Consider the following 22,666-nt stretch of genomic DNA (forward strand, 5'->3'; position numbering starts at 1 on the left):
CAAACACCAACACAGTCGTTTTTGCTGCTTGCAGACAAGAATTCTACATACACAATGCAGTAAGTTCTCTAAAGAACAAAAGGCATATGACTCTTTTAATGTCTCCACTTCCAGTGCATATATAAACATAAGATTAACTGATTTACAGCTGACAATCTAAGTTAACTGTATCTGACAGACAGGGGTTCTTTTAACTGATTAAAGAAGAAGCCTTCTGGTAGGCATCACTACGCAGTGGTGATGGATTACAGACATTGTACTGCCTCTGTGTGGGTTTTGAGATAGTTACAAGAAAATTCAGCAAAAGAAGTAGACCCTTAATAAAGCTAAAAGAATGGTGAAACCACTTGCCTGGAATTTAAAACTGGACTGGCCAGTTTCATACACATATACACGCATTTGGGTTGATCCTGGCTGGACAATAAGTCCCTACTGAGACTAGCAGGATGGGGGAGAATGAGATGGGTAAAAGTGAGAAAACTTTTCATGGGCTGAGATAATATAACTTGATATGTGAAGGGGAACAAAAAAATGAACCCAAAAGCTAAGTGATGCAAAAGTAGGTCCCCCTCCCACCAGCAGACAATGCCCAGCCACTCTCCAATTTCATTGCTGAGCATGATATAGGACATGGAATACCCCTTGTGTAAGCTGCAGTGAGCAGCCCAGGGCTGTGCCCCCTCCCAACCTCTTGCTCACTTCTCAGCCTACTTGCAAGAGATGGGGAGCAGAGTGAGAAATAAAGATGGCCTTGAATCTGCACAAACACAGCTCAGCAACAGCTAAAACACTGGTGTGTTATCAAAAATGTTTTGGTCACAATCATAAAACACAGCACCATACAGGCTGTTTGGAAGAAAAATAACTCCCAGTCAAATCCAGAATAATACGAAAGAAAAATATTTTCCCTCCCAGAAACAGTTTCTGCAGACATCGTTTGTGTGACAGCCCCTTGGGTTGTCAACAGCCTGAAAGCAAACCCTGAAGCTGGAAGAAGCTCATGACCATTAAATATCTCAGTACCATCTGCAAGACTCTGCACCAATTGTGTGAAAGTTAGCGCTTCAGGTCAAGAGGCAAGAGCCATCTCTCAAGTGTGACAAGTCTGTATTCCCTCCATGCCAGAGAAAGTCACATTATAAGATTATATGGCTGCAACCTGCTGAACAAGGTGTTTATCAAAGGCAGAAAGCATTTGTAACCATTCTTAGTAACCTGAGCTAGCAGATCACTGAGCCTTAGACACGGATCTTGCTAGCTTCCACTGACAGCTCTGTGCATAGTTATCATTTTTGCTCCTGCCTAGCCCTTGAGTCTGGCAGGGACAAAAAAAAAAAAAAAAAAAAAAAAAAAAAAAAAAAAAAAGAAGAGGTAAGAAGCTGTAAATTACAATTCGTAAGAGTAAATTATACATTTTTGAAGAGCCCATGTAAAAAGCCACATCACTGGCAAGAGCAACTCAGAACAAAATACACAGGAATATGGTCTGACTGATCCACCATGTATCATTTGATAACAGCAGTAAACATTTATTTTAGGAGAATACATGTCTTTAGTAGCCCTCTATATTGGTAATTAGCAGCTGCTCTTTCCATGATCTGATGGCCAATTTACATTACTGTACACCTTCCTCCAGAGAATGGATTTTGAAAAAGGCCAATACCAACTACTCTTTTTTTGGCTTTAGCCTTTTCCAAACTCAACGAGAAGCTATACACTACAAATCAGTTTGATATCTGCCTTCTCTCACATACTTTGGCATATAGGCTAAAACATATTTTCTACTTCTCGTATCAACACTGCAAACATGAATAATCCCTTGTTATGTATTCTATATCTAAAGTCAATGATTCTGAATGAAAAAAGAATAAAGGTTTCCAAACCACTACAATATAGCCTTTACAGCACTGTGAAAAGCTGTGATATAACAGAAAATAGTCTGTCATAAACATAAATGTAACAGCATTAGTATTCAACTAGCTGCCATTATGTTGTTATTAAAGTAATATTTCTACAGAAAATTATATGATAAATGAAAACACTTTTGACACAAAATACAGAATTTGCATTTCTAAGAGAAATTAAATACCTCTAAATGTTTATTGATTTTTGCTAGGTCTGCTGCTGTTTTTTCATCCTTGGTCTGTAGATTTTTGTCAGCTCCTAGCTCAAGCAACTTCAAAATTACACTTTTATGTCCATGCTGTGCCGCCCATATCAATGCCTGCAAAGAACAACTTTGTTTTACCAATTTTACATATGAAGCAAAACCCAACACTTTCAATCAATAAAGCATGGCCCAATATGGAGACAAAGACAATTAATGCAAGAGGATCTCAAAGTAGTGCTAAAGGAGAAAATTCTGAGAAATATTTCTCAGAAAACTGTACTTCAAAACAAGCTAGTTGGGTACTCACTTTTAAAATTTTTTATCATTAAATACAACAGACAAAATAATCACTTACTGTATACCCATTTTCATCTTGGGCATTTATGTGTGATCCATGAGCAACAAGAAAAGCAACAACTCGAGAATAGCCTTTTCTAGCTGCATACATCAGTGCAGTCATTTGTTTCCTGAAAGAAAAGGTGCCAGGTGAAATCAAGTATGTCAAAATGCAAAAAGAAAAAAAATGTTTTTTTAAAAAAATGGCATATTTTTTTAATGTTGGCACTTCTATTTTAATTTAAAAAAATATTTTTAAAATACACTGCCTAAGTGATGTGCTCTACATGCAGACAATTTCAATCCAAAGTTTGGAAAAAATGTGCGGTTTATCTGAGAGCAAGATGTAAATCACAACTGAATACTTAAGAGAAAGAATATTAAAAATAACAACTATGTTCATAAATGCAAAACTCTCTCTAGTAGAATTAGTGTAAGCAAAATATCTGTATCTTTAAGACCCTGCAGCAGGGGACCTCTTTGTGTGTGTCTGTGTGTGTAGGTTGCTTTTATGCAGGAATTTTTCAAAGCTCTCCAGGGAGGTTTATCGCTGCCTGCTTGATCTTTGCTCAGGTAATGGCCATTCTGTTTGGTTTTTTCTCCCCTTGGCGCAGAGAAGCTGTAGGAGCAATATCTGAACTACCTTGAGGGTGAGCTCTGCAGCTGCCTGTATGAAAAACCAGGTGGGTACCACGCTGGCAGAAGTGGAGCAGAGCCACCCGCTGCAGCCCAAGAAGCTGTTGACTGCACTGAGCTGGGGAGAGGATGCACTGAGCGGCTCCTGCCCAGATGTTTCAGCTGTTGTGCCCACTCAGCGCTGCCTTGCCATGGGGTTGCTCTTTGCCTGCTGCTGGAACAGCTCCGTGAGGATCCTGCTTTCCAGGGAGGATTCTCACACCATCTTATCACTCTGTCCTACAAAGCCTGAAACTCTCCTGCCGGGCTCATTTCATGAAGGGATGGTTTCCACCATTTTGGGTCTCTGTTGCAGTGGGGTATGAGGTCTAGCAGTTATTTACTTTTTTCCCCCATGCCTTTTGGCATTCTGTTTGTTAATAAACCACTGTTTTTTCTCTTTCATCTATTATTAATTTCTTATTGGTGGAAAGGGATTGTTGGAATACTTAAACAAGATGACTCATTCCAAAATGTTCTTCTTCAAAGTGTCTCAAACCAAGACATGATCTTATGCTTCTAGAGATGCTTACAAGATGAAGCCATTATGAAATATTGCTCGAAAGCTTCTGTTTGCAAAGTATCTTTCCAGATGCCTGACACATTCTTTGGTGGAATAAGACTGCAGAATTAAAGAAAAAAAAATGCAGTATTGGAGGAAAAAGATTGTAGAGTTTCTGGTTGTACCAAGTAATTACTAAGATTTAAGGTAAAATATTTTATTACTGTTGTTTAACCAAAATCTATTGTATTTTAAAAAGCAATAGTTTTTAATAAAAATATTATGTATTGCTTGTAATGTACAGCTCCATGTTAAAAATCTACTTTCTAGAGATTATTATATTTTGCTAGGATATACCTGATGGGAGGACTGTTCTTCCCAATACTGGGTTTCTTAATAATAAGCTCATCAACCACTAGAGGGACCCCCAAATTCATGTCTTAAAGCAACTGCCTTAAAATTTCTGCCTCCTTCCAGAGAGTATGGCTAGAACTAAGGCTTCGCACATTTTTCTTTGGTTTCAACCATTCATACAAGGATAATGTTTTGTCTTATGCAAACGCAGTTAAAATTGTACTGAATGAAATCCAGTAACATTACAAATTTGAAACAACCTTATGCTAGGGGAAAAAGGTCAATCACATAGAGATAAGCAAAATTAAAGGAACCAGACCTTCAAGACATACCGTCAACAACATAAAACAACTTGGTAATGAAGCAAAAATACTTGCATCAGTCTAGAACTTAGTTAATCAAAACTAAAAAAGCAGAAGTTCTGACTGTATGTGAGGAGACATTTCACGACAGAGCACAGCCAATTACTGGAAATGGTTGCTCAGAGAAGTTTTTTAGCCTCCATCTTTAGTGGATTTCAAGACCAGATGGCAACCTAGCCCAATTTTACAGCAGACGTAGCTTTAAAGTTGAACTAGAAACCTCCTGAAATCCCTTCTGACATTAATTACCCTATAGAGATTACTATAAAAACAGAGAAAGATTATAATCTGCATCTTCAACTTATAACTGATACCCATGTATCTCACTATCTCTACTGGTCTCTATAGAGATGTCTATACAGAGACATATACAGAAATGTATATTTTAAAGAATGAGCAGAAGTTGATGATAACCTAATAATTTGTAGCAACAAAATGCAAACTTTTTTGCCCAACATGGACACTCCCATGCTTCTTTCTTTTCGGTGGTAAGTAGCCTTTGACTAACTTCACATGCCATCACCTTTGAAGTATTTACCATTTACATCTGACTGCAAAACCAGTCCAATCACACCTGGTTTCATTTTTCCCACTCTCAACCTTTTTTTTTTAAATTTTGATACTACATCACAGCTATCTTCTGCTTTTTCAAAGGAAAAAAACTAAACAAAAGCCCAGGGGCTACAGAATAGTCTTTTCTCCAAAGAATGTGATGTAGTTACAGCTGTATAGTACTGCAAGCATGATACTTGAAATCAACCCAACAACTCAATGACACTAAAGCCATTAAAAGAACTGCTCAATTTGCAAGCAAAACTCAATAAATACAGCATTTAAAAGGTCCATCAACATGATCGTGCAATTAGTACTGTAAGCATTCAATTTTAATGCCTGAGTTTTATTTTCGAAGGCTACAAGCTGTTTCAGGATAGAAACAAATGCATTGCTGCAGAAATTTGCACCTCTACGTGCAAGAGTGTGCCCTGAGCCACCCCATGAAAGCAGCATCTATTTAAATGTATGGCCACAGGGGGAAAACAAGAGCACTGGGGAAAACAAACCTTGTTTTCCTAACCCTGCAATGAACCCCCACAACCACAACAGCAGCTTTAACATGGCAAATCCACTCTTTCCTGCTTAAGGTGAAGAGAAATGAAACATATTGGTACATCTTAGTGCAATCTAAAAACGTTAATCAAGTGTAGTGATACTCATCTAGACAGATCTTAAGCATCCTTTCATAATTTTGAGGAACTGCTGTGTTTCAGCAGTCTGGTTTGCAGGTGACCTTCTTGTCCAAACACCCATTAAGTCCTTTTGTATGGTACAATTTGCCAAATGACATTTTTCCACATTGAATATGATACTCAAGTCATAGTAAGTAAATAAATAAAATCTTAAAAGGCATATAAGCAATTTATTAATTAAACATCTAACTATGTTTGCTTCCAGTTTTGCAGCACCTACATAAAAGGCAGGGCCTCATGCAAATGGATATTTTTGTTTGTTTATTTGTTTTTATCTTTAGAGTCACAGAAAATTCTGAGCTGGAAGGGACCCACAAGGATTACAGAGTCCATCTCCTGGCCCCAGACATGACAAACCCAAAATCACGCCACATAGTTGAGAGCATTGTCCAAATGCTTCTTGAGCTCTGTCAAACTTGGTGCTATGACCATTTTCCTAGGAGCCTGTTCCCATGCCCAACTACCCTCTGGCAGAAGAACCTTTTCCTAACATCCAATGTAAACATCCTCTAACACAGCTTGGTGCTCTAAGTATCCCTGCTTTTATATTAAGACTGGAGAAAAAGACAAAAATGGAAGCTTTTTTAGTTTTCAGGGCCATCCCAAACTTTGTATGTGACGTGTACACATAGATAAAACCACAAGTTCTTACAGGCTCACTTTACCTTGTGGAAAAATGGGGCAAAATTTACACCACAAGACAACAAGCTGAGTAGAACACACCTACTACCCTGCAGCTGTCTGTCCCAGTCAGTCAGGAGCCATTACAGAACTGGTGATAAAGTTTTATCTCCTAGATGGCAAGCATCTGACTCAAAAATGCATTGAACAGATGTCACTAAACTGGATCTGTGGTGAAGAATTCACCACACTTGACAAATAAACATGCTGTGTGTGGGATCACGATCTCAAGCAAGACAAACTTCACCTTCCTGGAAATTTTCGTAAGAGGAAGGAGAGGAGATGTCTCCTATTTACCCACAGGTTTCTTTCCACTGGGAGGACATCTATAAAAACTTCAGTATTTCAAGGTGGTGGTCTTGGAAAGTTGTAAGTAAAGTCTCATAAGTGGATACGTGTTTATTAACTAGACCAGTGTATCGGTAACACTAGAAAAAATGCAGCAGGTAGAAAACAATTTAGTCTAGAGTTTAGTTTCCATCTTTTCTTATTGAGATCCCAAAGCAAGGAAATGATGCTGCAACACACTATTTTAGTCTATTGATCTGTAAACTGAACAATTCTTCAGATAAACAGGAAGCATCTTCAGAAGCTTTTGGAGCCAGTTTCCCCATTCCACTGCTGCACATTAAGCCTGGAACTGAGAAATTAAGTGGCAACAGTGTATTCACAGCAACAGAAGATAATCTATTTGCCCATTTTCTGGCTTAGTGGGATTTAGTGAATAAGTGGAAAATCCTATATAATAAGTAATATTGGAAGAACATATTTTAGTATAATTTTAGTAAAGCACTGCAGGTCAAAAAAGACTTACTTAAAGACTTCCAGGTCTTACAAAGGGATAGAGTACATAATTTACATTTTGGAGCAGAGGAAGGTGAATGACATGAGACAAGCAAAGCAAATTTCTTAAGGTAGCACTAACTTAAATGAAGCATTCAAGCCATAGTAGCTCTACAACGGCTATTCAGAGCAGGTCTTACAATGCCTTCTTGTCTCACCTAGCCTTTACTCTACTTGTTTGACTTTCAAAACCTTTAGCTAGCACTTATGCTTTGATACACTACATTCTCATCAACAATACTGTTTTTACAGCCACCAGTACTCAGTTTCCAATTTTGATTTAACAAAAATATCCTGAGTTATGCTACTGAATACTTTCTGCTCAGAACCATATCCCCTTGCAAAGAAAGGATATCTACCTCCCCATTCCTAAACTCGCCTCCTTTCTTTGCATTTCAAAAATCACGTCTTTCCCACTAGTCCTTCCCCACTCTACACACACATAGTAAATTAGACCCACTCTCTCCAAGTTTCTGTGTATCACCTCCAGATGACATGAAATAAGAGCCTACTGGTTGCCCTGATGGAGCAATAGAGAAAGGATAAACATTAACCCTGCTTACATGAAGGTTAAGTATTCTGCTTTGCATTCACACACATTCCAGTGACTGGTGGACAGAAGAGAAGCTTCCTAGAATCATTCTGGTTCTTACATGCTAAGAAAACCATGAGACTAATGAGAACCTTAGCTCTTCAGCTGCAGTAAGCTGATCACACAGGAAATACCTTCACAATAATCTCAATTCACTGACAGTTCTTGATCTCTACCACAGAACATTCTGCTTGCTCTAATGAAACAGGCAGAATGGGACTGCAGTGCCACAGAGAGGGGCTGTTTGATCCCTTATGGTCACATAAGGCAGTTTATTGTGTTTTGTTCTCATTTCTGAACACAGAGCAAGAAGTCCATGAGAAACAGTAGCTGTTGTCTGAGCAGACGCAACGATTGAGTGGCATGCACATATGTCAAATAATGGAAAGGGAGAAAGGCAGCTCAAAGGTTTGAGATGATAAGGTCTGGATTTTTCAAGTCTCTGCTTTTATTTAGCATAAATGACATTTCTGATTGTCACTTAATTTATCTTTTCATTTGAGAAAGACTACTACTGCAAAACTGAAAAAGCCACAACCATATCTGCTCGATGCACAGATAGGTCATGTTAGCACAAGGTCTAAGGATACAAAAAAGGTAGTAAGTAAATATTTGTATATAAAGATCAACCACGTAAAACACACCCTAAGTTTATAAGTAAAATTTAAAAATTAAAATTCCTACTTTTTGTGTCAGCTTTCACACTCTCTTCCCCCAAAGTTTAACCAAAGGCCTGTCCAAATGCAAACCTGCAGCTCTGCACTCTTGCTTCCATTTCCAGCACCCAAGACAAAGTTAATAATGAAAAGTCTTCCCCTATTTTTTAAACAGGATGTTTATTCTAACACCCAGCTATCTGACAACAACAATATGTAATTATTTCAGAGTATGTAGCTTTCTCTTCTCTCATGAAGAATTTCTAGTCTCTCTGATAAGAATAAAATAATGGCACTTTAATTTGGTACCAGATATCAGCTGCACTTCAGCAGAACTCTGTTTCCTCCTTGTCTGTCGGTACTGTGCTTATAGTGAGGTTCAGGGCCTTGAGTAATTGAATTCTACTATGGAAAACCAAAGGCCTTCAATTCTATTCTTTTTAGAGAGCTACTCAGTCTATATATCCCAGGTAATGTGATGAAAGAGGTGTGGTACAAAAAAATGTTGTTAGATGAAAAACTAGGTGACCTAAGCACTATTTTTTTTTAGCAGAGACTAGACAGTTTATCCTGGGGTCAGTCCAGAATTTATTTATTTTTTATGTAAAATGAAACATTTCATCTGACTGTAAAACTACAGACATCTCACAATGCACTGCTTCAAACCGCTGAGACACAAAGTTGTAACTGAAGGACACTATTACTTGTTTCTAAAAGGAACTTAACCTCTTTAATCCAAATTATTCCACATTGCAGTGGAATAAATTTATTTTATTTACAGAATTTTGTTTTCCATGGGAAGCACTCATGGAAAGTGAAAAGAATATAGCCAGATATCCACAAAAAAGTTCAAAAGTAGGATATGAACTTAGATAATGAATTGATTTGACTTCCATCCCTATGCAGAAGAAGCAATATGATTTAGGAAAGGCAGAGGACATATTTCTTGCCCTTATACCTCATTCACATGAAGAATTAAGATTTTTATTTTGTTCAGCTGAAGAATATACTTCCAATTTGATAAAGCTGATCACAGTCTTATTTATTCATATTAAAATGGTACTAACAAGTATAAGTATCTGGGTACTAATAGTTTCTTACACAATCAGCAGTGAAATTACAAGAAGTATGTAGACTTCATCTTAACCACCACCGACAGCTATGTCTATAAACATGTCTCTGTATAATAATATTAAATTTTGCACCGTATTCACCGATGTGGGGTTTTCAATACCTGCAAGCAAGGTTAGGGTCAGCATTCCTTGATAAAAGCAGTTCGACAGTGTTCAAGATGTTCTCCTCTGAAGCCTGTGCAGTACACGCTGCCATCAACACGGTGTATTTATCTGTTGGGAAATTTGCAGTTAGGGAATTATATATGTAAATGTAAATAGCATGCTAATTCAGAAACTCCTTTAGAAGTCTTTGTATTTGCTAGAGTTGCTACTGAGACTTTGATACTCTATTATATTTGGAAAAGGCTAACAATTGTGTTTTCCTGTCTGAAAATCACTAGAATGATCAGGTAAGAAAAAGGCACCTGAGGAGATACTCAGAAACATGAGAGTGAATCACAGTAGCAAAGTATCTACTCCTAAGGAAGTTCAGAATACCATGAAAGTACCCCAAAGCTACAACAGGAGCTTAACTATAGATGCTTATTTCTCAAAACACATTCCACACCAGTAGATTCACTCCCTATTCTTCCTCTCCAGTAAATGGAAGTAACAGCTGCAATGGATAGAAAAAGGTACACAAAATGTATTATGAACACATAGTGACACCAGTTTTGGGGAGAACAGAGGCCCATACAAAAGACACTGGAAGCAAAAGAGCTTCATGATAGGTCTTAAGGAGGAAGAATTAAATTAATTAATTTACTATAGTCCAGTAGTGTCAGGAGAAGTATTAAAAGTACTGGTTTAGATGTGGATTTAAAGAGCATCTACACACTCCATAGGAATACCAGTATATTTACTTCTCCAGCTCTGAAATCAGCTGGGTGTTACATACCACCTTGGCTCACAAATCAAAATTGTACAACTGCTGTTTGCACACAGAACACCTCCTTTCCCATGATTACCATGGTTTCCCTCTGAGAAACATAGCACCTTAGTTAGCTGGTCCCAGAGTCATTTAGAAGAATGCCATTTGAGTAACTGCCCATTTTGTTTATTGCACAAACTTGTTCACAAGTTCCAACATGCCTTCATCCATTTAAGAAGTATATTAGCTGCACCTACATTAGCTGCATATCCTATCAAGTGTTACAACATATTTTCTTATTTTCTTTCAGAAATTTTAAGACTGTGTATAGTTAACATATTCATTCTTCAATGAGGTCAGATTTCATTATATGTAGACATGAAAAGTTTGTTATTTACGTTACCCCCACTGTTCTTACTTATCACTTCTTGTCTTCCACCTCTACAGCTTAGTTCTACATTTATTTGGTTTTTTAATATACCATCTTTTAATTTTCAATTGTGTCATGTAGAAATTACTTGATATGCTGACAAATTTTTACTCAAAATGTTTAACCTGATTATCAACTACAACATGAATAGAAAGATGGCAGGACTTTAAATAAAGCACTGTCAGTCTGGGAATGGTATTTGGGAGGAACCTGCAGTTGTATTTGTATTCATTATCTCAGGCAGTGATAGAGTGAGAAATTAATTTCTGTTAGCCTACATGTAGCTCATACATGTGAGCAAGAGACTAAAGGAAAGAAACACCTTGGAATTCTTAGATTTCTCTTTTACAGAGAATAACTGCTAAAAGACTGCAAAAATGTAAGTTTATGTTCAGACTATATGAAAACTCCAGTAATTCTGGTGAAATTATTCCTCAAGGATGCAACATTTTGAACCCACCACACAGTGAATGATATATTAATTCTTGTCGACTACCAAAGAGGGTAAAATTAAGTAATTAGTTATAGAGAATGACTGAAGAGTGACTCAAGGTGATTAACAGTATAGCTGTTTATTAGGCATTAAAGGGTTATTATTACAGGATCACTTGTATGATTGCCTGCTGATGTAAAAAATAGCAGGAGGGCTGGTGAAATTCAGTACCCCTTAGGACAGCACAGCTCTACTGAACATATATGACCTGACCCAAATCAGTGACTTACAAGATTGCTCCTGGCAGTACTTTGCTGCTCGTATGCCCTAGTTACAGTTTCCCTACACAGCTTAACAGGGAAACAAACCAAGAAACCTCATCCCAGCAAGGTGCCACTTTGGGCAAAGATAGGTGATCACACAAGTGAAAAAATGCCATGCATCTGGTTACCTGGTCAGCCTAAACTATTGCCCATAGCAGTTTCTGCCCCATTTATAGCTTTCTACAGCCACAAACAAGGAACGGGTACGAACTCTAGGCAGACACACAGTAGTTCTCTGAAACTGGCTACAAGGACAGTGATAAGAAGAAGGCATGATTGCTTTTGGTGTAGGCAATCTACTCTAATCTCATCCTCTGATCAACTGCTAAGAGGTTAGAGAAAATTTTCAGAACCAGATTTGTACCATCTGCATTTCACTCTACTACTAGTGCAACTACTGTCAAGTTACTGGAAAATATGATCACTGCTCTTATGTACCTGGCAGTACTGTGGGATAAATATTCCAGTGCAATGGAAGAGATTGAAAACAACCACAATTTAAGTAGAAAAGGAGTTATTATTATGCCAATAAAATTGACAGAGGAACTGATACTACTTAGAAGCTACACTGAACTCTCACAGAAAAAGGTCATCTAGCAACATGCTGAAGAACAGTTTTCTTAACAGAAAAATTGCACTCTAGCTTTAGAGAGGTCCACGTTAATTTCTCATGAATTGGAAAGCTATTCATGTTGTTTGAGATGTTAACTGGTTTCTGCACATACATAGTTCATAACAGACCAAAACACAGTAAGTTTTACCTGTGCAACTTTATGCTACAATTTTTAAGGAAGTACTTCCAAACACTTTTTAAAAAGTACTTGGGATTTGGGACATGTGGGAGAAAGTGGAATTGAGAGAGAAAGAACAAGAAAACACAGCAACTGATTCCAGATCAATTCCAAGAACACAATTTTTACTTTAGAACTGTGAGAAGTCAAGTAGGTCTAAGATCCACTGTGAACTTTCGATTTTTTTCCCTGCACATGTAAACAAGAGAACAAGGATAAGGACAATGTCTGGTACTGAGCATTACCAGCCAGCATTTTTCATTCCCATCTTACCTATTTCAAAGCATGCATTAGCACCTCTGTCCAGAAGAAGACGTACTACTGCAAAGTTAGCCACACTGGCTGCACACATCAGGGGAGTCCATCCAAACTGAAAGCTAGTTTCTATGCTGATACCTGTCAAAATTGAAGAAATTACAGTCATGAAACTGCATCACTACAAACATGTTTTTTATAAAACTTACTCTCATCATTACAAAGGTTACACCCTGTTTGCATTTAGTAAAAGGGAGAGAAATCTCTTATGGCATTTTGTTTTTTATAATACATCTTTATTTAATACACCAGAAAACAACTTTTAAAACTGACATCAATGTGTCCCAGTTCTCAACCCAAGGAGTTAAGTACCACAGAAAGACTACACTAAAAACCTCAATCATTTAGCTGCAAAAGTAATTTCATATAAGCACACGGAATCTGTTTTTCTACCTCTGTGCAACAGCTTTCTTCAAACAAAATGAAAAAATTTGACTCTTGCCAAGCCAGGAAGACTGCTGTGGAATCAAACTGCTTGTCAGACAATTAAGATCACAACATCTAGGGTTTCCGCTTCACAGCTCCTTTTATTCTCTGTCCTGGACAAAGACAGTTAGCTAGCAGACTTCTGTTCTGTACTAATAAAATATTATCTCAATAAAAAGAGAAAATAGGAGACTGCAAGGTTCAAACACAATCACCAGAATTGTTTGTTACTCTTCCTAAGAGCCAGAATGGCTAAAATGGCTAGAAGCATGCCTGTCAGAGAGACCAGCCCTCCCAAATGCACTGAGAATCAAGTACAAACTGAGACTCATCTGACAACTTTCTATTAAATACCTGCATGCATTTTTCAATCCTTCAACAAATATTACCTCCTCTAGAAAAGTTTCCATCAGCTGGTTCCATATTATTCCTACAGTGACCATGGATAACCAAAAATACTTCTTTAGGAAAAAAACCCCCCAAAACTATCCTAAGAAATTTGTGGCAGTTAAGCTACTTGCATACTTTTTCATGCAAAATGTGTACTTTCCCTGTCGTGGTACACATCAAAGATGTGTTCAGTGTAGCAACATAAAGTCATTAAAGCTGAGGGCCTAACAGGTCACTGCTCTTGGATTGATTCTTTAATTTCTTAAGATCACTGGAATTGCAGAATCGATAAAGAGGTAGCAATTCAGTGAAAGCCACGTATTGAAGCATTGTAACATCTGCAAGCCACAGAATTTACAATCAAATCTCCTTAGCAATGTACACATACTAGCTGCAGTTAATGTTACAGCACACTGGCCTATGTGCAGTGTACAAAACTTTTCATTGAAGCCCACAAAAGTTCAACAAGGGGAGCCAGCAAATGTCCTTTAGCAGTCATATCAGAACTTCCTTGTAAATCACTTCAAGAATTTAGCAAGTTTGATATTCAACAGCCCACTGAAGCAATACTAGTAAGAAAAAAATACCCAAAAACTGTCACCCTGCAAGCCTTTAAGTCTCTTTTCTTCGTGAGAAGAAAAGCAGTCCCATCTAGGACTTCTTACTTTAATACGTATCAGAACAACAGCAACGACCTCCTTGGCAGTTATATATAGACTTATTAAAACACTAGAGAAGGCATTTTCCTCAATGCTTTCTTTCCATGGACAGCAGCCAGTATCTGCGATGGTGCTGGTGCTTTTTTCCAGTTCTAGAAGTAGAATGGTCTATGTGGCAATATGTTGCTTGTCCTGCACAGTCTCCTACCATCTTGGTACTGACTGTCTTGAAGTACCACTGATGGTCCCAATGCAAACAAGCTGCAATCCCAGAGGAAGACAGAGGACAATTGAAACAGGAACAGTTATGTGGCTTCTTGGCTGCTTGGTTATAGGAGTTGTTGACTGAACCAGAAGTGTCTCACCTTGATGACTACTCAAATAGGTTATTACTCTCACTACATGAGCTGTTATTAAAGTAAGCAGTGTTAGTTCAGCATTTTAAATGACCCTTGAGATTTTCTCAAGAGAACAGTGAAGCACAGAAAAAACTTTTTAGTCAAAAATCAGGCCAGATCCAACAACCAGAGGGAAGTGAGGCTGCTGCACTCCAGAACTGCAGGTCCAACCCATATGCTCAATGCTGAGCTGTATTCCCAGCAGGCACAGGCACACACATCACTGGTCACAGTGACCAACACAGACACACAGAGCGCTCTTACGAACACAGGAGCACTGGCATCCGTGTGCCATCCGTCCCCTCCAGCTGCTGGCACCACAGACACATGGGTCTCTGACTTCTGGTCCCACCCCTGTGGCTGGCACAGCTTTCACTCACTCCTGTCGCTACAGTTGCTGGGCCCCCAGGCACCAGGACCTTTTGTTACAGCTGGGAGTCCCTTGCTCTGAGCCTATAATTTGCCTGCACATGGTCTCTACTTCTCTGAGACTGCAGAGGCAGGCAACTGTATTCCATGATGAGCATGAGAGAAGCTGGACCAGGGCATTATTTGGATTCCCTCACCTGCCATTATCTGTGTTCCTCTGTAGGTATGAGCAGAGGAGCTTTTCAGTTACATGGCCCCACAAATTACAGCTAGAAGACAAACTAGATGCAACACTCTTCTTTACAATCTGAATTACAGAAAAATATCCTCCTGTTTAAGCAGCAAAGAGGATAAACACATTCTGGCCACAGACAAACTCTACAGCAGAAACCATGTGAAGAATATGAATAATAGTGAAGCAAAAGAACAGCAAAGAACTTTTTTTTGGTGACTATTATTGTTTCTCCCATATCCCTTTCAGATACTTTCTTGACTGTGGCTAATAATAGCTATACTATAAAGGCTGTTTTTGTAGAGAAAAATGTAACTCTGCTAAATAAGTCTATGTATGACACCAAAAATATGAGGTCTTGACTTCCATTCAGTTGAAGAACAGCTCTCAGTGTTGGAATTCATTCACATTCAGCCACCATTTACCTGAGAGGAAGTGCTAAAATGCTAGATTCTCTAAGACTTTTCTCCAGTAGAAGTATTAAGTCTGTCTGCACTTAAGGTCTGTTCCCACACGACCTTAAAGCTGAGTCATATTAGAGCTGCTGTTGTCTCCCTCTGCTGGGCCAGCTATGGTGGTCACCTGACTCAGGGTTCAGAGTCCTAAACTAGCTGAAAAATTATTCTCACACACTAGGCACCCTCCCATTTCTGTTTTTTACTATTACTTGTAATTCCCTGAACTGGCTCACAAAATATGAGATGAGCTCCAGCACTCATTCTGTCATGAAGTCATAACTTCTAATTCCATTTTAGGAAATGGAACACATGGTGTGAAGGGTTTTACTTCTGAAGCAAACCAAAATATCCAACTCATCTTTGAAGGTGCTACTTGCTTGCATTACTTTTTGTGATATGTACTTCAGAAACTTTTTCCTAAGTTGCCATTTAACAGAAGTGGTAAGGAAAAGCATTGTGCTTGTCCATCTCCTCAAGAAGCTCTGTAAAACTGCTTCAGCATCAAAAATACTAAGGCAACACCTAACCAAGCCAGAAGACAACACAGTCTCAGTCTACCTGAAGGAATAGCCCCAACCCTTGCTAGGAAATCCACTTCCAACAAAAACCTTGAGTTTGGCTGACTGCTGATAGTGAGCCTCCTACAAGCTCTTCTATACTAAAGGTATTGCTGGCGGCAAAGATTTAATCTGAGCACAGATCTCCTGAAGGACAATGTTAGCTTTCTTCAGGAAGACCTCCATAATAGGCACTGTGTTCTGCTGCTTTGCAGAACAGTACTGGATGGGTCAGAATGTACTGCCGGTCCCATTCTAAGGAACTTACACATTCTTTTATAATACTGCCTTGTTTGTTTCAGGAGACAGAAACTAGACTACATGAATCCTTGGCCTCAACCTATGCTCTTACAGAAACCTATTATCATCCTCCAACAGCACAGAACTGTCCACTGTGCAGCAGGCATCAGCACAGAAAGTGAACTATTGCTGTTTCACTGCAACACAACAATTTAAAATGGATGGTGTAGCAAAACAAATCAGCAATCTGAGGCACAGACATCACTAAAACTCTACTCATAAATAAGAATATATTGTCTCAAAGCAAGACAGATGTATTTCATGCTTGTACTGCATTTCTTGTGTTCCAAGCCATGCAGTAGTTTTGCTTAATTTAAAAAGAAAACCATTCCCCCATTGTGGTGAGAAACAGTTGGGTTCTAAAAGGGCAAATAATGTCATTGTTTCAAAACTCAGAAAAGCCCATTGCTAACCAAGAAACTACTTTCTTCCCCAAGACAAATTTTCCTCAGAGAACAAGCTCTTGGTTACTATATTCTCCTTGCTTGCTGAAGCAGAACTTCCTGACAATTATCACCAGGCAGGTCAACTCAGCTATGCAGTTTCTGATTGCCCTGGATGCTTGAATAAGTGATCCAATCTTCCTAACACTGATTAACAAACACATTAGAGACAAATACTGAGTAACAGAACAGGGAAAAAGGTTTTCAGTGTTAACACAGACTACTTTTTAGTGACAAATGCCACAAAAAGCCACAAAAAGACCTTTCAGAATCACAAAATCTTTGTTCAGCTGATGTTGCCAAGACAGCAGTTATACACAGGGCACATACCAGACACTTACCAGTGCTGTGAAGGAGAGGAAAAAAAAAAAAAAAGAGGAAAAGGAATTTCCAAACTGGGGAAACATGAAAATAAAAAAGCCTAGCCTCCCCTTCTTACCCCATGCTGTACGACTTTCAACACCAATGACCACCCACTGAATTCTCCCCCTCAATTTAAACAACCTCTAATTCATTGTTTGTAATTGGTATTTGCATGTTAAAGGTTCATCTGAAAACAAAGAAACACGTTATTTCATAGCTCAACCACAGTTTTCTTAATTTTCAGGTCTCCTGACTGACAAAAGAAACATAAATTAGAAGGAATGTGCTAGAGTATCAAATCTGAGTCACTAAAAAGGTAATTTAATCTTCCAAAATAATGTGTTGAGTGCATGTAGGAACATGTGAGTTTTCAATAAAGGATATAAAGTCTTGTTTTAAATGAGAATTGAAATTTTTGCTGAGTTCAATAAAAAATATTCAACTTTGTAACTGACTTTTCCTCACCCGAGTTTAAGAGTTCTTCAATTAATGACACATCCCCACGAAACAGAGCCTTCTTTAATGCCTCATTCTTGTCTGCCTGCAACATTTGATCCAACTGCTAGATAAATAAAGAAAAATTAAGTCAAAATCTGGAGACTGTTTCAAGGCAAAAACAATAGAGCTTGGTTTCAGTATAAAAGAACAATAATCTCTGAAAGGCCATAGCATAGAAGAAGAGGGGAAAAAGCATCATATAACTTGTTCTTCCATCTCCATAGATCTGTTCAGCGTCTATTATAAAGCATAAGTTTTAAAATAAATTTCTCTGAGAGGTTCCATTCTGTGAAAATGGAAATACCTTCTTTCTCAACAGACCTGCTATCCTCCCATGCTGCTCTCAATTTTACTTACCACAGTTTGATTTCAATTAAGATTCTCTTTCATCTTATGACACTAGAAAAAATTTGCAATGCATTTATCTTTTTTTTTAATTTTATATTTCACATATTGTGAAGTACAACATTAAAAAATAAAACTACCAGATATGAAAGTTTGAGCTTGAGTCAGGGGACCTCAGTGACTAACTGGCTGGCCTAACAGCACAAGTCCACTGCTGTGAAGGGTTACAGCTCCTCTGTCATCCTAATTCTCTGGTGACAGAGGCATTTGTAGTGCTGCATCATAAGCGTTCTGGCTGAAAAAAGCACTGACCAAAAGACTAGTTAATGCATCAGACAGTTACCTAATTTGTTTGCAAAAGCATCATAGATTTCTGACGCAAACGTCCCAAAGTTGCAGACACAGCTGAAGATTCTGCTGGAGCTATATCAAGTGCACAAAACATTTACATACTGGTAAGCAGAGGACGGATTATTCACTAGTTTCCTTAGAGACACAAGTGGGTATGAAATGAAGTTGTCTTTTATCATAAGTTTTTAAATCCCAATTTATAATTTAGAAATGTACAAATTTTACAGCACATTGTAGCCCATCTTTCCTATAGCTTTTGTAAAGACTAACAAAAGTGTCTACAGAATCATAGGTGAGAAACAGTCAACGGAACAATTCAGCCCTTTTTTTGTCCTACTCAGATGACAATTTTCAAACAACACACATCTTTGGATAGGAACATCTATCTAAAGGTCAAGGCCTCTTAAAACACTGGCTATAACCTTTAGCCTAAGACCTCAAGAATTCAGTTATACTTCCATTTTTCAAGTCTGGTGATGAGACAAACCTAGGCTTAAAAACCCTCACAGACAGCAAGAGTTTCTCTCCTCTACCTCACACTGATGGACACTTCACACCTGTTAGAAGCAATAAAACTACTGAAATCTTCAAGTCAGCCAGAAACAGCCTCAAGAGATTTAAGATATAAAACAGCTTTACAGGCCCCCAGTCATTTTCAAATTTACTCTCATGCTGAAATACAATTAGGACTAGGGTCTGCTACTTAAGGGGAGAAAGAGCTTCCAAATAAACATTAAGGGTTTGGTAGGTTTCATTTACTGGATCGAGGGTACACTAGCATTACCCCGGTAGGAAACAGCCTGAGTGGAAGCACCAGCCGCACCCTCCCCTGGGACCCACCGCGCTCCGCTCCCCTCACGGTTCCACGGGCCGCCCCCCACCCCGAGACCGCCCGGCCACGGCTGGCGGGCCCCGGGTGCAGGGAGGCTCAGCCCCACCTGCGGCTCCTGCCGCACGACGCCAATGTCCCAGTCGCCGTCATCGCTGTCGCTGCCCTCGTCACCGCCCGCCACGACGCGGAAGGAGCGCATCACGGCGGCCATGCCGGCCCTTCCCGCGCGCGCGTCGCCTCAGCGCAGGCGGGGCACGTGGCCGAGGCGGCCGCTTCCCGCGCTCCGCCCCCGGCCCCGCCCCTCAGCGCGTGAGGGGAGCGCCGCGAGCAGAGCCGTGCTCGGGGAGGGGAGGGCTGCCCGGGGAGAGAAGGGACGGGACCGGACGGGACCGTGCCCGGGGCGGGAAGAGCAGCGCTGCTCCGCCCCGGGCAGGGCCGCTCCGCGCCGGGCATGGCGGCGCGGCTCGGGGTGCAAGGAATCAGTGGCAGTGGTGCTGTTAGCGCGTGGGGCCGTGACACGGCGCACTCGTGGCTCCGCTGCTCTGTGGGTGCTGGGAGACGCTGCAGAGCCGTGTGTGAAGTTGTGTCTTTAGATCTGTGGCTGGTCTGTGTGTGTGGATTCACGGTAAAAGACACGGTTCCGCTCTTTAATCGCTGACGTCATTAACAGGCTCCTTCCACGCCACCTCACTTCGCAGCAGCCTGTGAGGTCACTCGTGTGTGTGTCACGCAGGGTGACAGAGCCCGGGCCTGCGGTGGGGACAGCCGCGTGGGAGCGCGGAACAGCCGCTGCGCGTGATGAGCCAGCCTTTGGACCCTGCCTGGCTGCACAGGGCTGGGCTTAAAGTCCCAGAGCTGTGCTGAGAGCTCTTTCTAGTGACCGATAATAATGCCTCATCCATCACCAGGCTCGTGTGAAACTCTTTGAAGAATAAACGAGGAATGATGTTCTGCACATCATCCACAGGCATCATTGCTCCTTGAGCTCATCTCAGACTTTGCCCCGGGTTGAAATGGAATTGAGCATCCACTGACAGAAGAGGAGTTTGGTCTTGGAGAGGAGTACAAAACGATAAGTGTAGTCCGTATGCCTGTAACACTGTAAAAATGTAATTAAAATGTGTTACCCTCATCTTGATCAGAAGGTGTCTGTGAAAGTTTTCTTATTTATTTTAGTTTTTGCTTAACTTTTGTTTCTTAATGCAGTGCAATGTGTAAGGCAACATTTTCTATGTTGGGATTTGCAGGTTAGCTAGAGTTATGCTTAGAACATACTAAGTGCTATAAAAATTGCACATATTAAAAAAGAAACCCTCATGGTCTGCATATTTCAATAGTCCCCACTTGACATATTTAATAGCTGCATTTTCTGGATTTTATTTGCTTGTCTGTTAAATATGACAGCCTGTTTGCATTAAAGTATAATGGAAGTCAGACTCTTAACAATGAGGAACTCTGGTGTAAGAACTAGGTGAACATTTTAAATTAACTCCCATGAGAGAAACTTCCAATTCTGGAAACTTGATAGAAATGCAAACCCCCTTCTTTTTACACAACCTCTTCAGAGCAAAGGTTGCTAAAATTGACTCAACTGTAATACATGCTTCCATATGAAGGCTTAGCTTTATATGCTTATTTTTTTATTTAGCTGTATACACTAAATCTCGGCTTAAAATATTTTGGTAATGAAGATATATTTTTTACCATGTGTAATAATCGAATGGTTTTGTAGCCATGTCAGTTCTTATAAAATGTAACTTTTATTCTAAGTTTTCAGGATTTTCTAGTACTGGTCTGAATATTTGTTGTTTTCTGTAGAGGAAAAGTAGTACTTATGCCTTTTTTGTGCAGCTTCTCTGTATCTGTATTGACTCCATCAGTACTTAACTTTATAATAACCATAACCAGAATAAAGCTTCCATATTATTATTAATTTAGCTTAGCTGTGTTACAGAAGATGGACTTGCTAGTAGAACTTATATCCCCAGTGGCTAAAGACAACTGAGTGTGATGTTTTACAACTGACATCACATGTTCCAGGAGAGTTATTTCTAAATGGTGCTGGTACTATGAATAAATTCATTATCTTTAATACACTACCAATTGCTTAGTATTTGACAATTGTGATTTATTTTTACTGGTTCAGATTTGGAGATGGTTGGTTGGTTGGTTTGTGATTTTTTTTTTTTTTTGCCTTTTCTCTGCATTATAACCCATCCAAATTAAAATGTCACAAAAGGCACTTGAAATGCAACCTGCATGCTGCTGGTTTCTCGAAGGGCACCACTCTAGGAAGGGCATTTTCAGCAACAGGCCTGATAGTATCTAGTGTTAAAAGAAAAAAATCCCAGCTCCTTTCAAAGGCTCACAGTGTAGAAGAACCTTGCAGACAGTGTACCCTACAGCTGTTGCAAATGTGAACAAGACAATCATACAGAAGCTGGTAGCAGGTGATCTCTCCTTTTGTGTTTGCTTGGTACTGTAAATCAGGCATTATTGTTGATGTAGACTCTCCTTTTTCACATTCCTCTTACTCCAGCTTATTTGTGACCTTGAAGTCTGTCTTGATTTTTCAGCTAGGCAGACTTATTTATTTTGTTTGATGGTATGGTAAGTCCTGGCTGTCATCCATATTTGTGAGATATCAGTGTGTTTTTACTTATTCCTGTATGAACACTTCCTAACATTCTTTTCTTGTTGCTGTGCAGTACTCATTTTACATGCAGGAGGTGATTATAGAATGGGTCAAGCTGGGAAAATTGTAAGAGATCCTCATTCTCAGAGAGGCTTAGTAGCTCTGGGTCTGCAGAATTGACAAATTACCAGTAAATGTTCAAATGGGAGATAGTGAACTAACAGCTGTACCAGTTCCATGGTTAAGAGCAGTGCATCCAGGAATCTGCATAATTTGAAAAAAGTCCAGTAATGTAGCACAAGTGATTGCAATTTAACAGGTCACTTTCATGAAACAAGTGAGAAACAAAGTAGTTTATATTGTCCTGGATGATTTTTCAGCTGACTTGTAAATAGCTGTAGCATGTCTTATATTTAAGGTATTTCAAGTATAAATGAATCATGAAATTTGGTTTAGATGCTGCACTGCAGCAAATTGAGGTGTTCATAATTATTTCAGTCATCATTCTAATGGACTTAAAAAGATGGAAAGCATTTAATTTTTTCTGTTTTGCTTATAATTAATGTTTTACAGCTGGATTCCTCCTGTACACTTTACCAAATCTATCTGGATGGTACCTGATGTAAAACTTTCAATCTGCTGCCAAACACGAGTATAAATTGTATATCAATTGGTTTTCTGTTTGTAAAAATTGTTTTCTGGTAGAAGCATTAAACCACTGTCAAAATTCCCCATACTTAGTGGGGAATTCGTGGACATGATGTAAATCGAATC

The 22,666-nt window shown here is 39.3% G+C and overlaps 1 protein-coding gene across 1 annotated transcript in view; it reads right to left on the minus strand.

Moving 5' to 3' along the window:
• The window catches only part of ASZ1 (ankyrin repeat, SAM and basic leucine zipper domain containing 1), a 35,909-nt gene extending 16,441 nt beyond the window's left edge, over positions 1-19,468 (minus strand). The window contains exons 1-6 of the mRNA XM_041471556.1: positions 19,364-19,468; positions 17,697-17,793; positions 12,595-12,717; positions 9,593-9,704; positions 2,466-2,577; positions 2,090-2,224 (exon numbers count right to left, since the gene is read on the minus strand). Of these exons, the coding sequence (XP_041327490.1) occupies positions 2,090-2,224; positions 2,466-2,577; positions 9,593-9,704; positions 12,595-12,717; positions 17,697-17,793; positions 19,364-19,468 (684 nt within the window). The remainder of the gene's footprint in view (positions 1-2,089; positions 2,225-2,465; positions 2,578-9,592; positions 9,705-12,594; positions 12,718-17,696; positions 17,794-19,363) is intronic.
• Positions 19,469-22,666: the final 3,198 nt, after the last annotated feature.

This window comes from Pyrgilauda ruficollis, unplaced genomic scaffold, assembly GCF_017590135.1.
Source record: "Pyrgilauda ruficollis isolate IOZ18807 unplaced genomic scaffold, ASM1759013v1 scaffold27, whole genome shotgun sequence".
In the NCBI taxonomy this organism is placed as follows: Eukaryota; Metazoa; Chordata; class Aves; order Passeriformes; family Passeridae; genus Pyrgilauda; species Pyrgilauda ruficollis.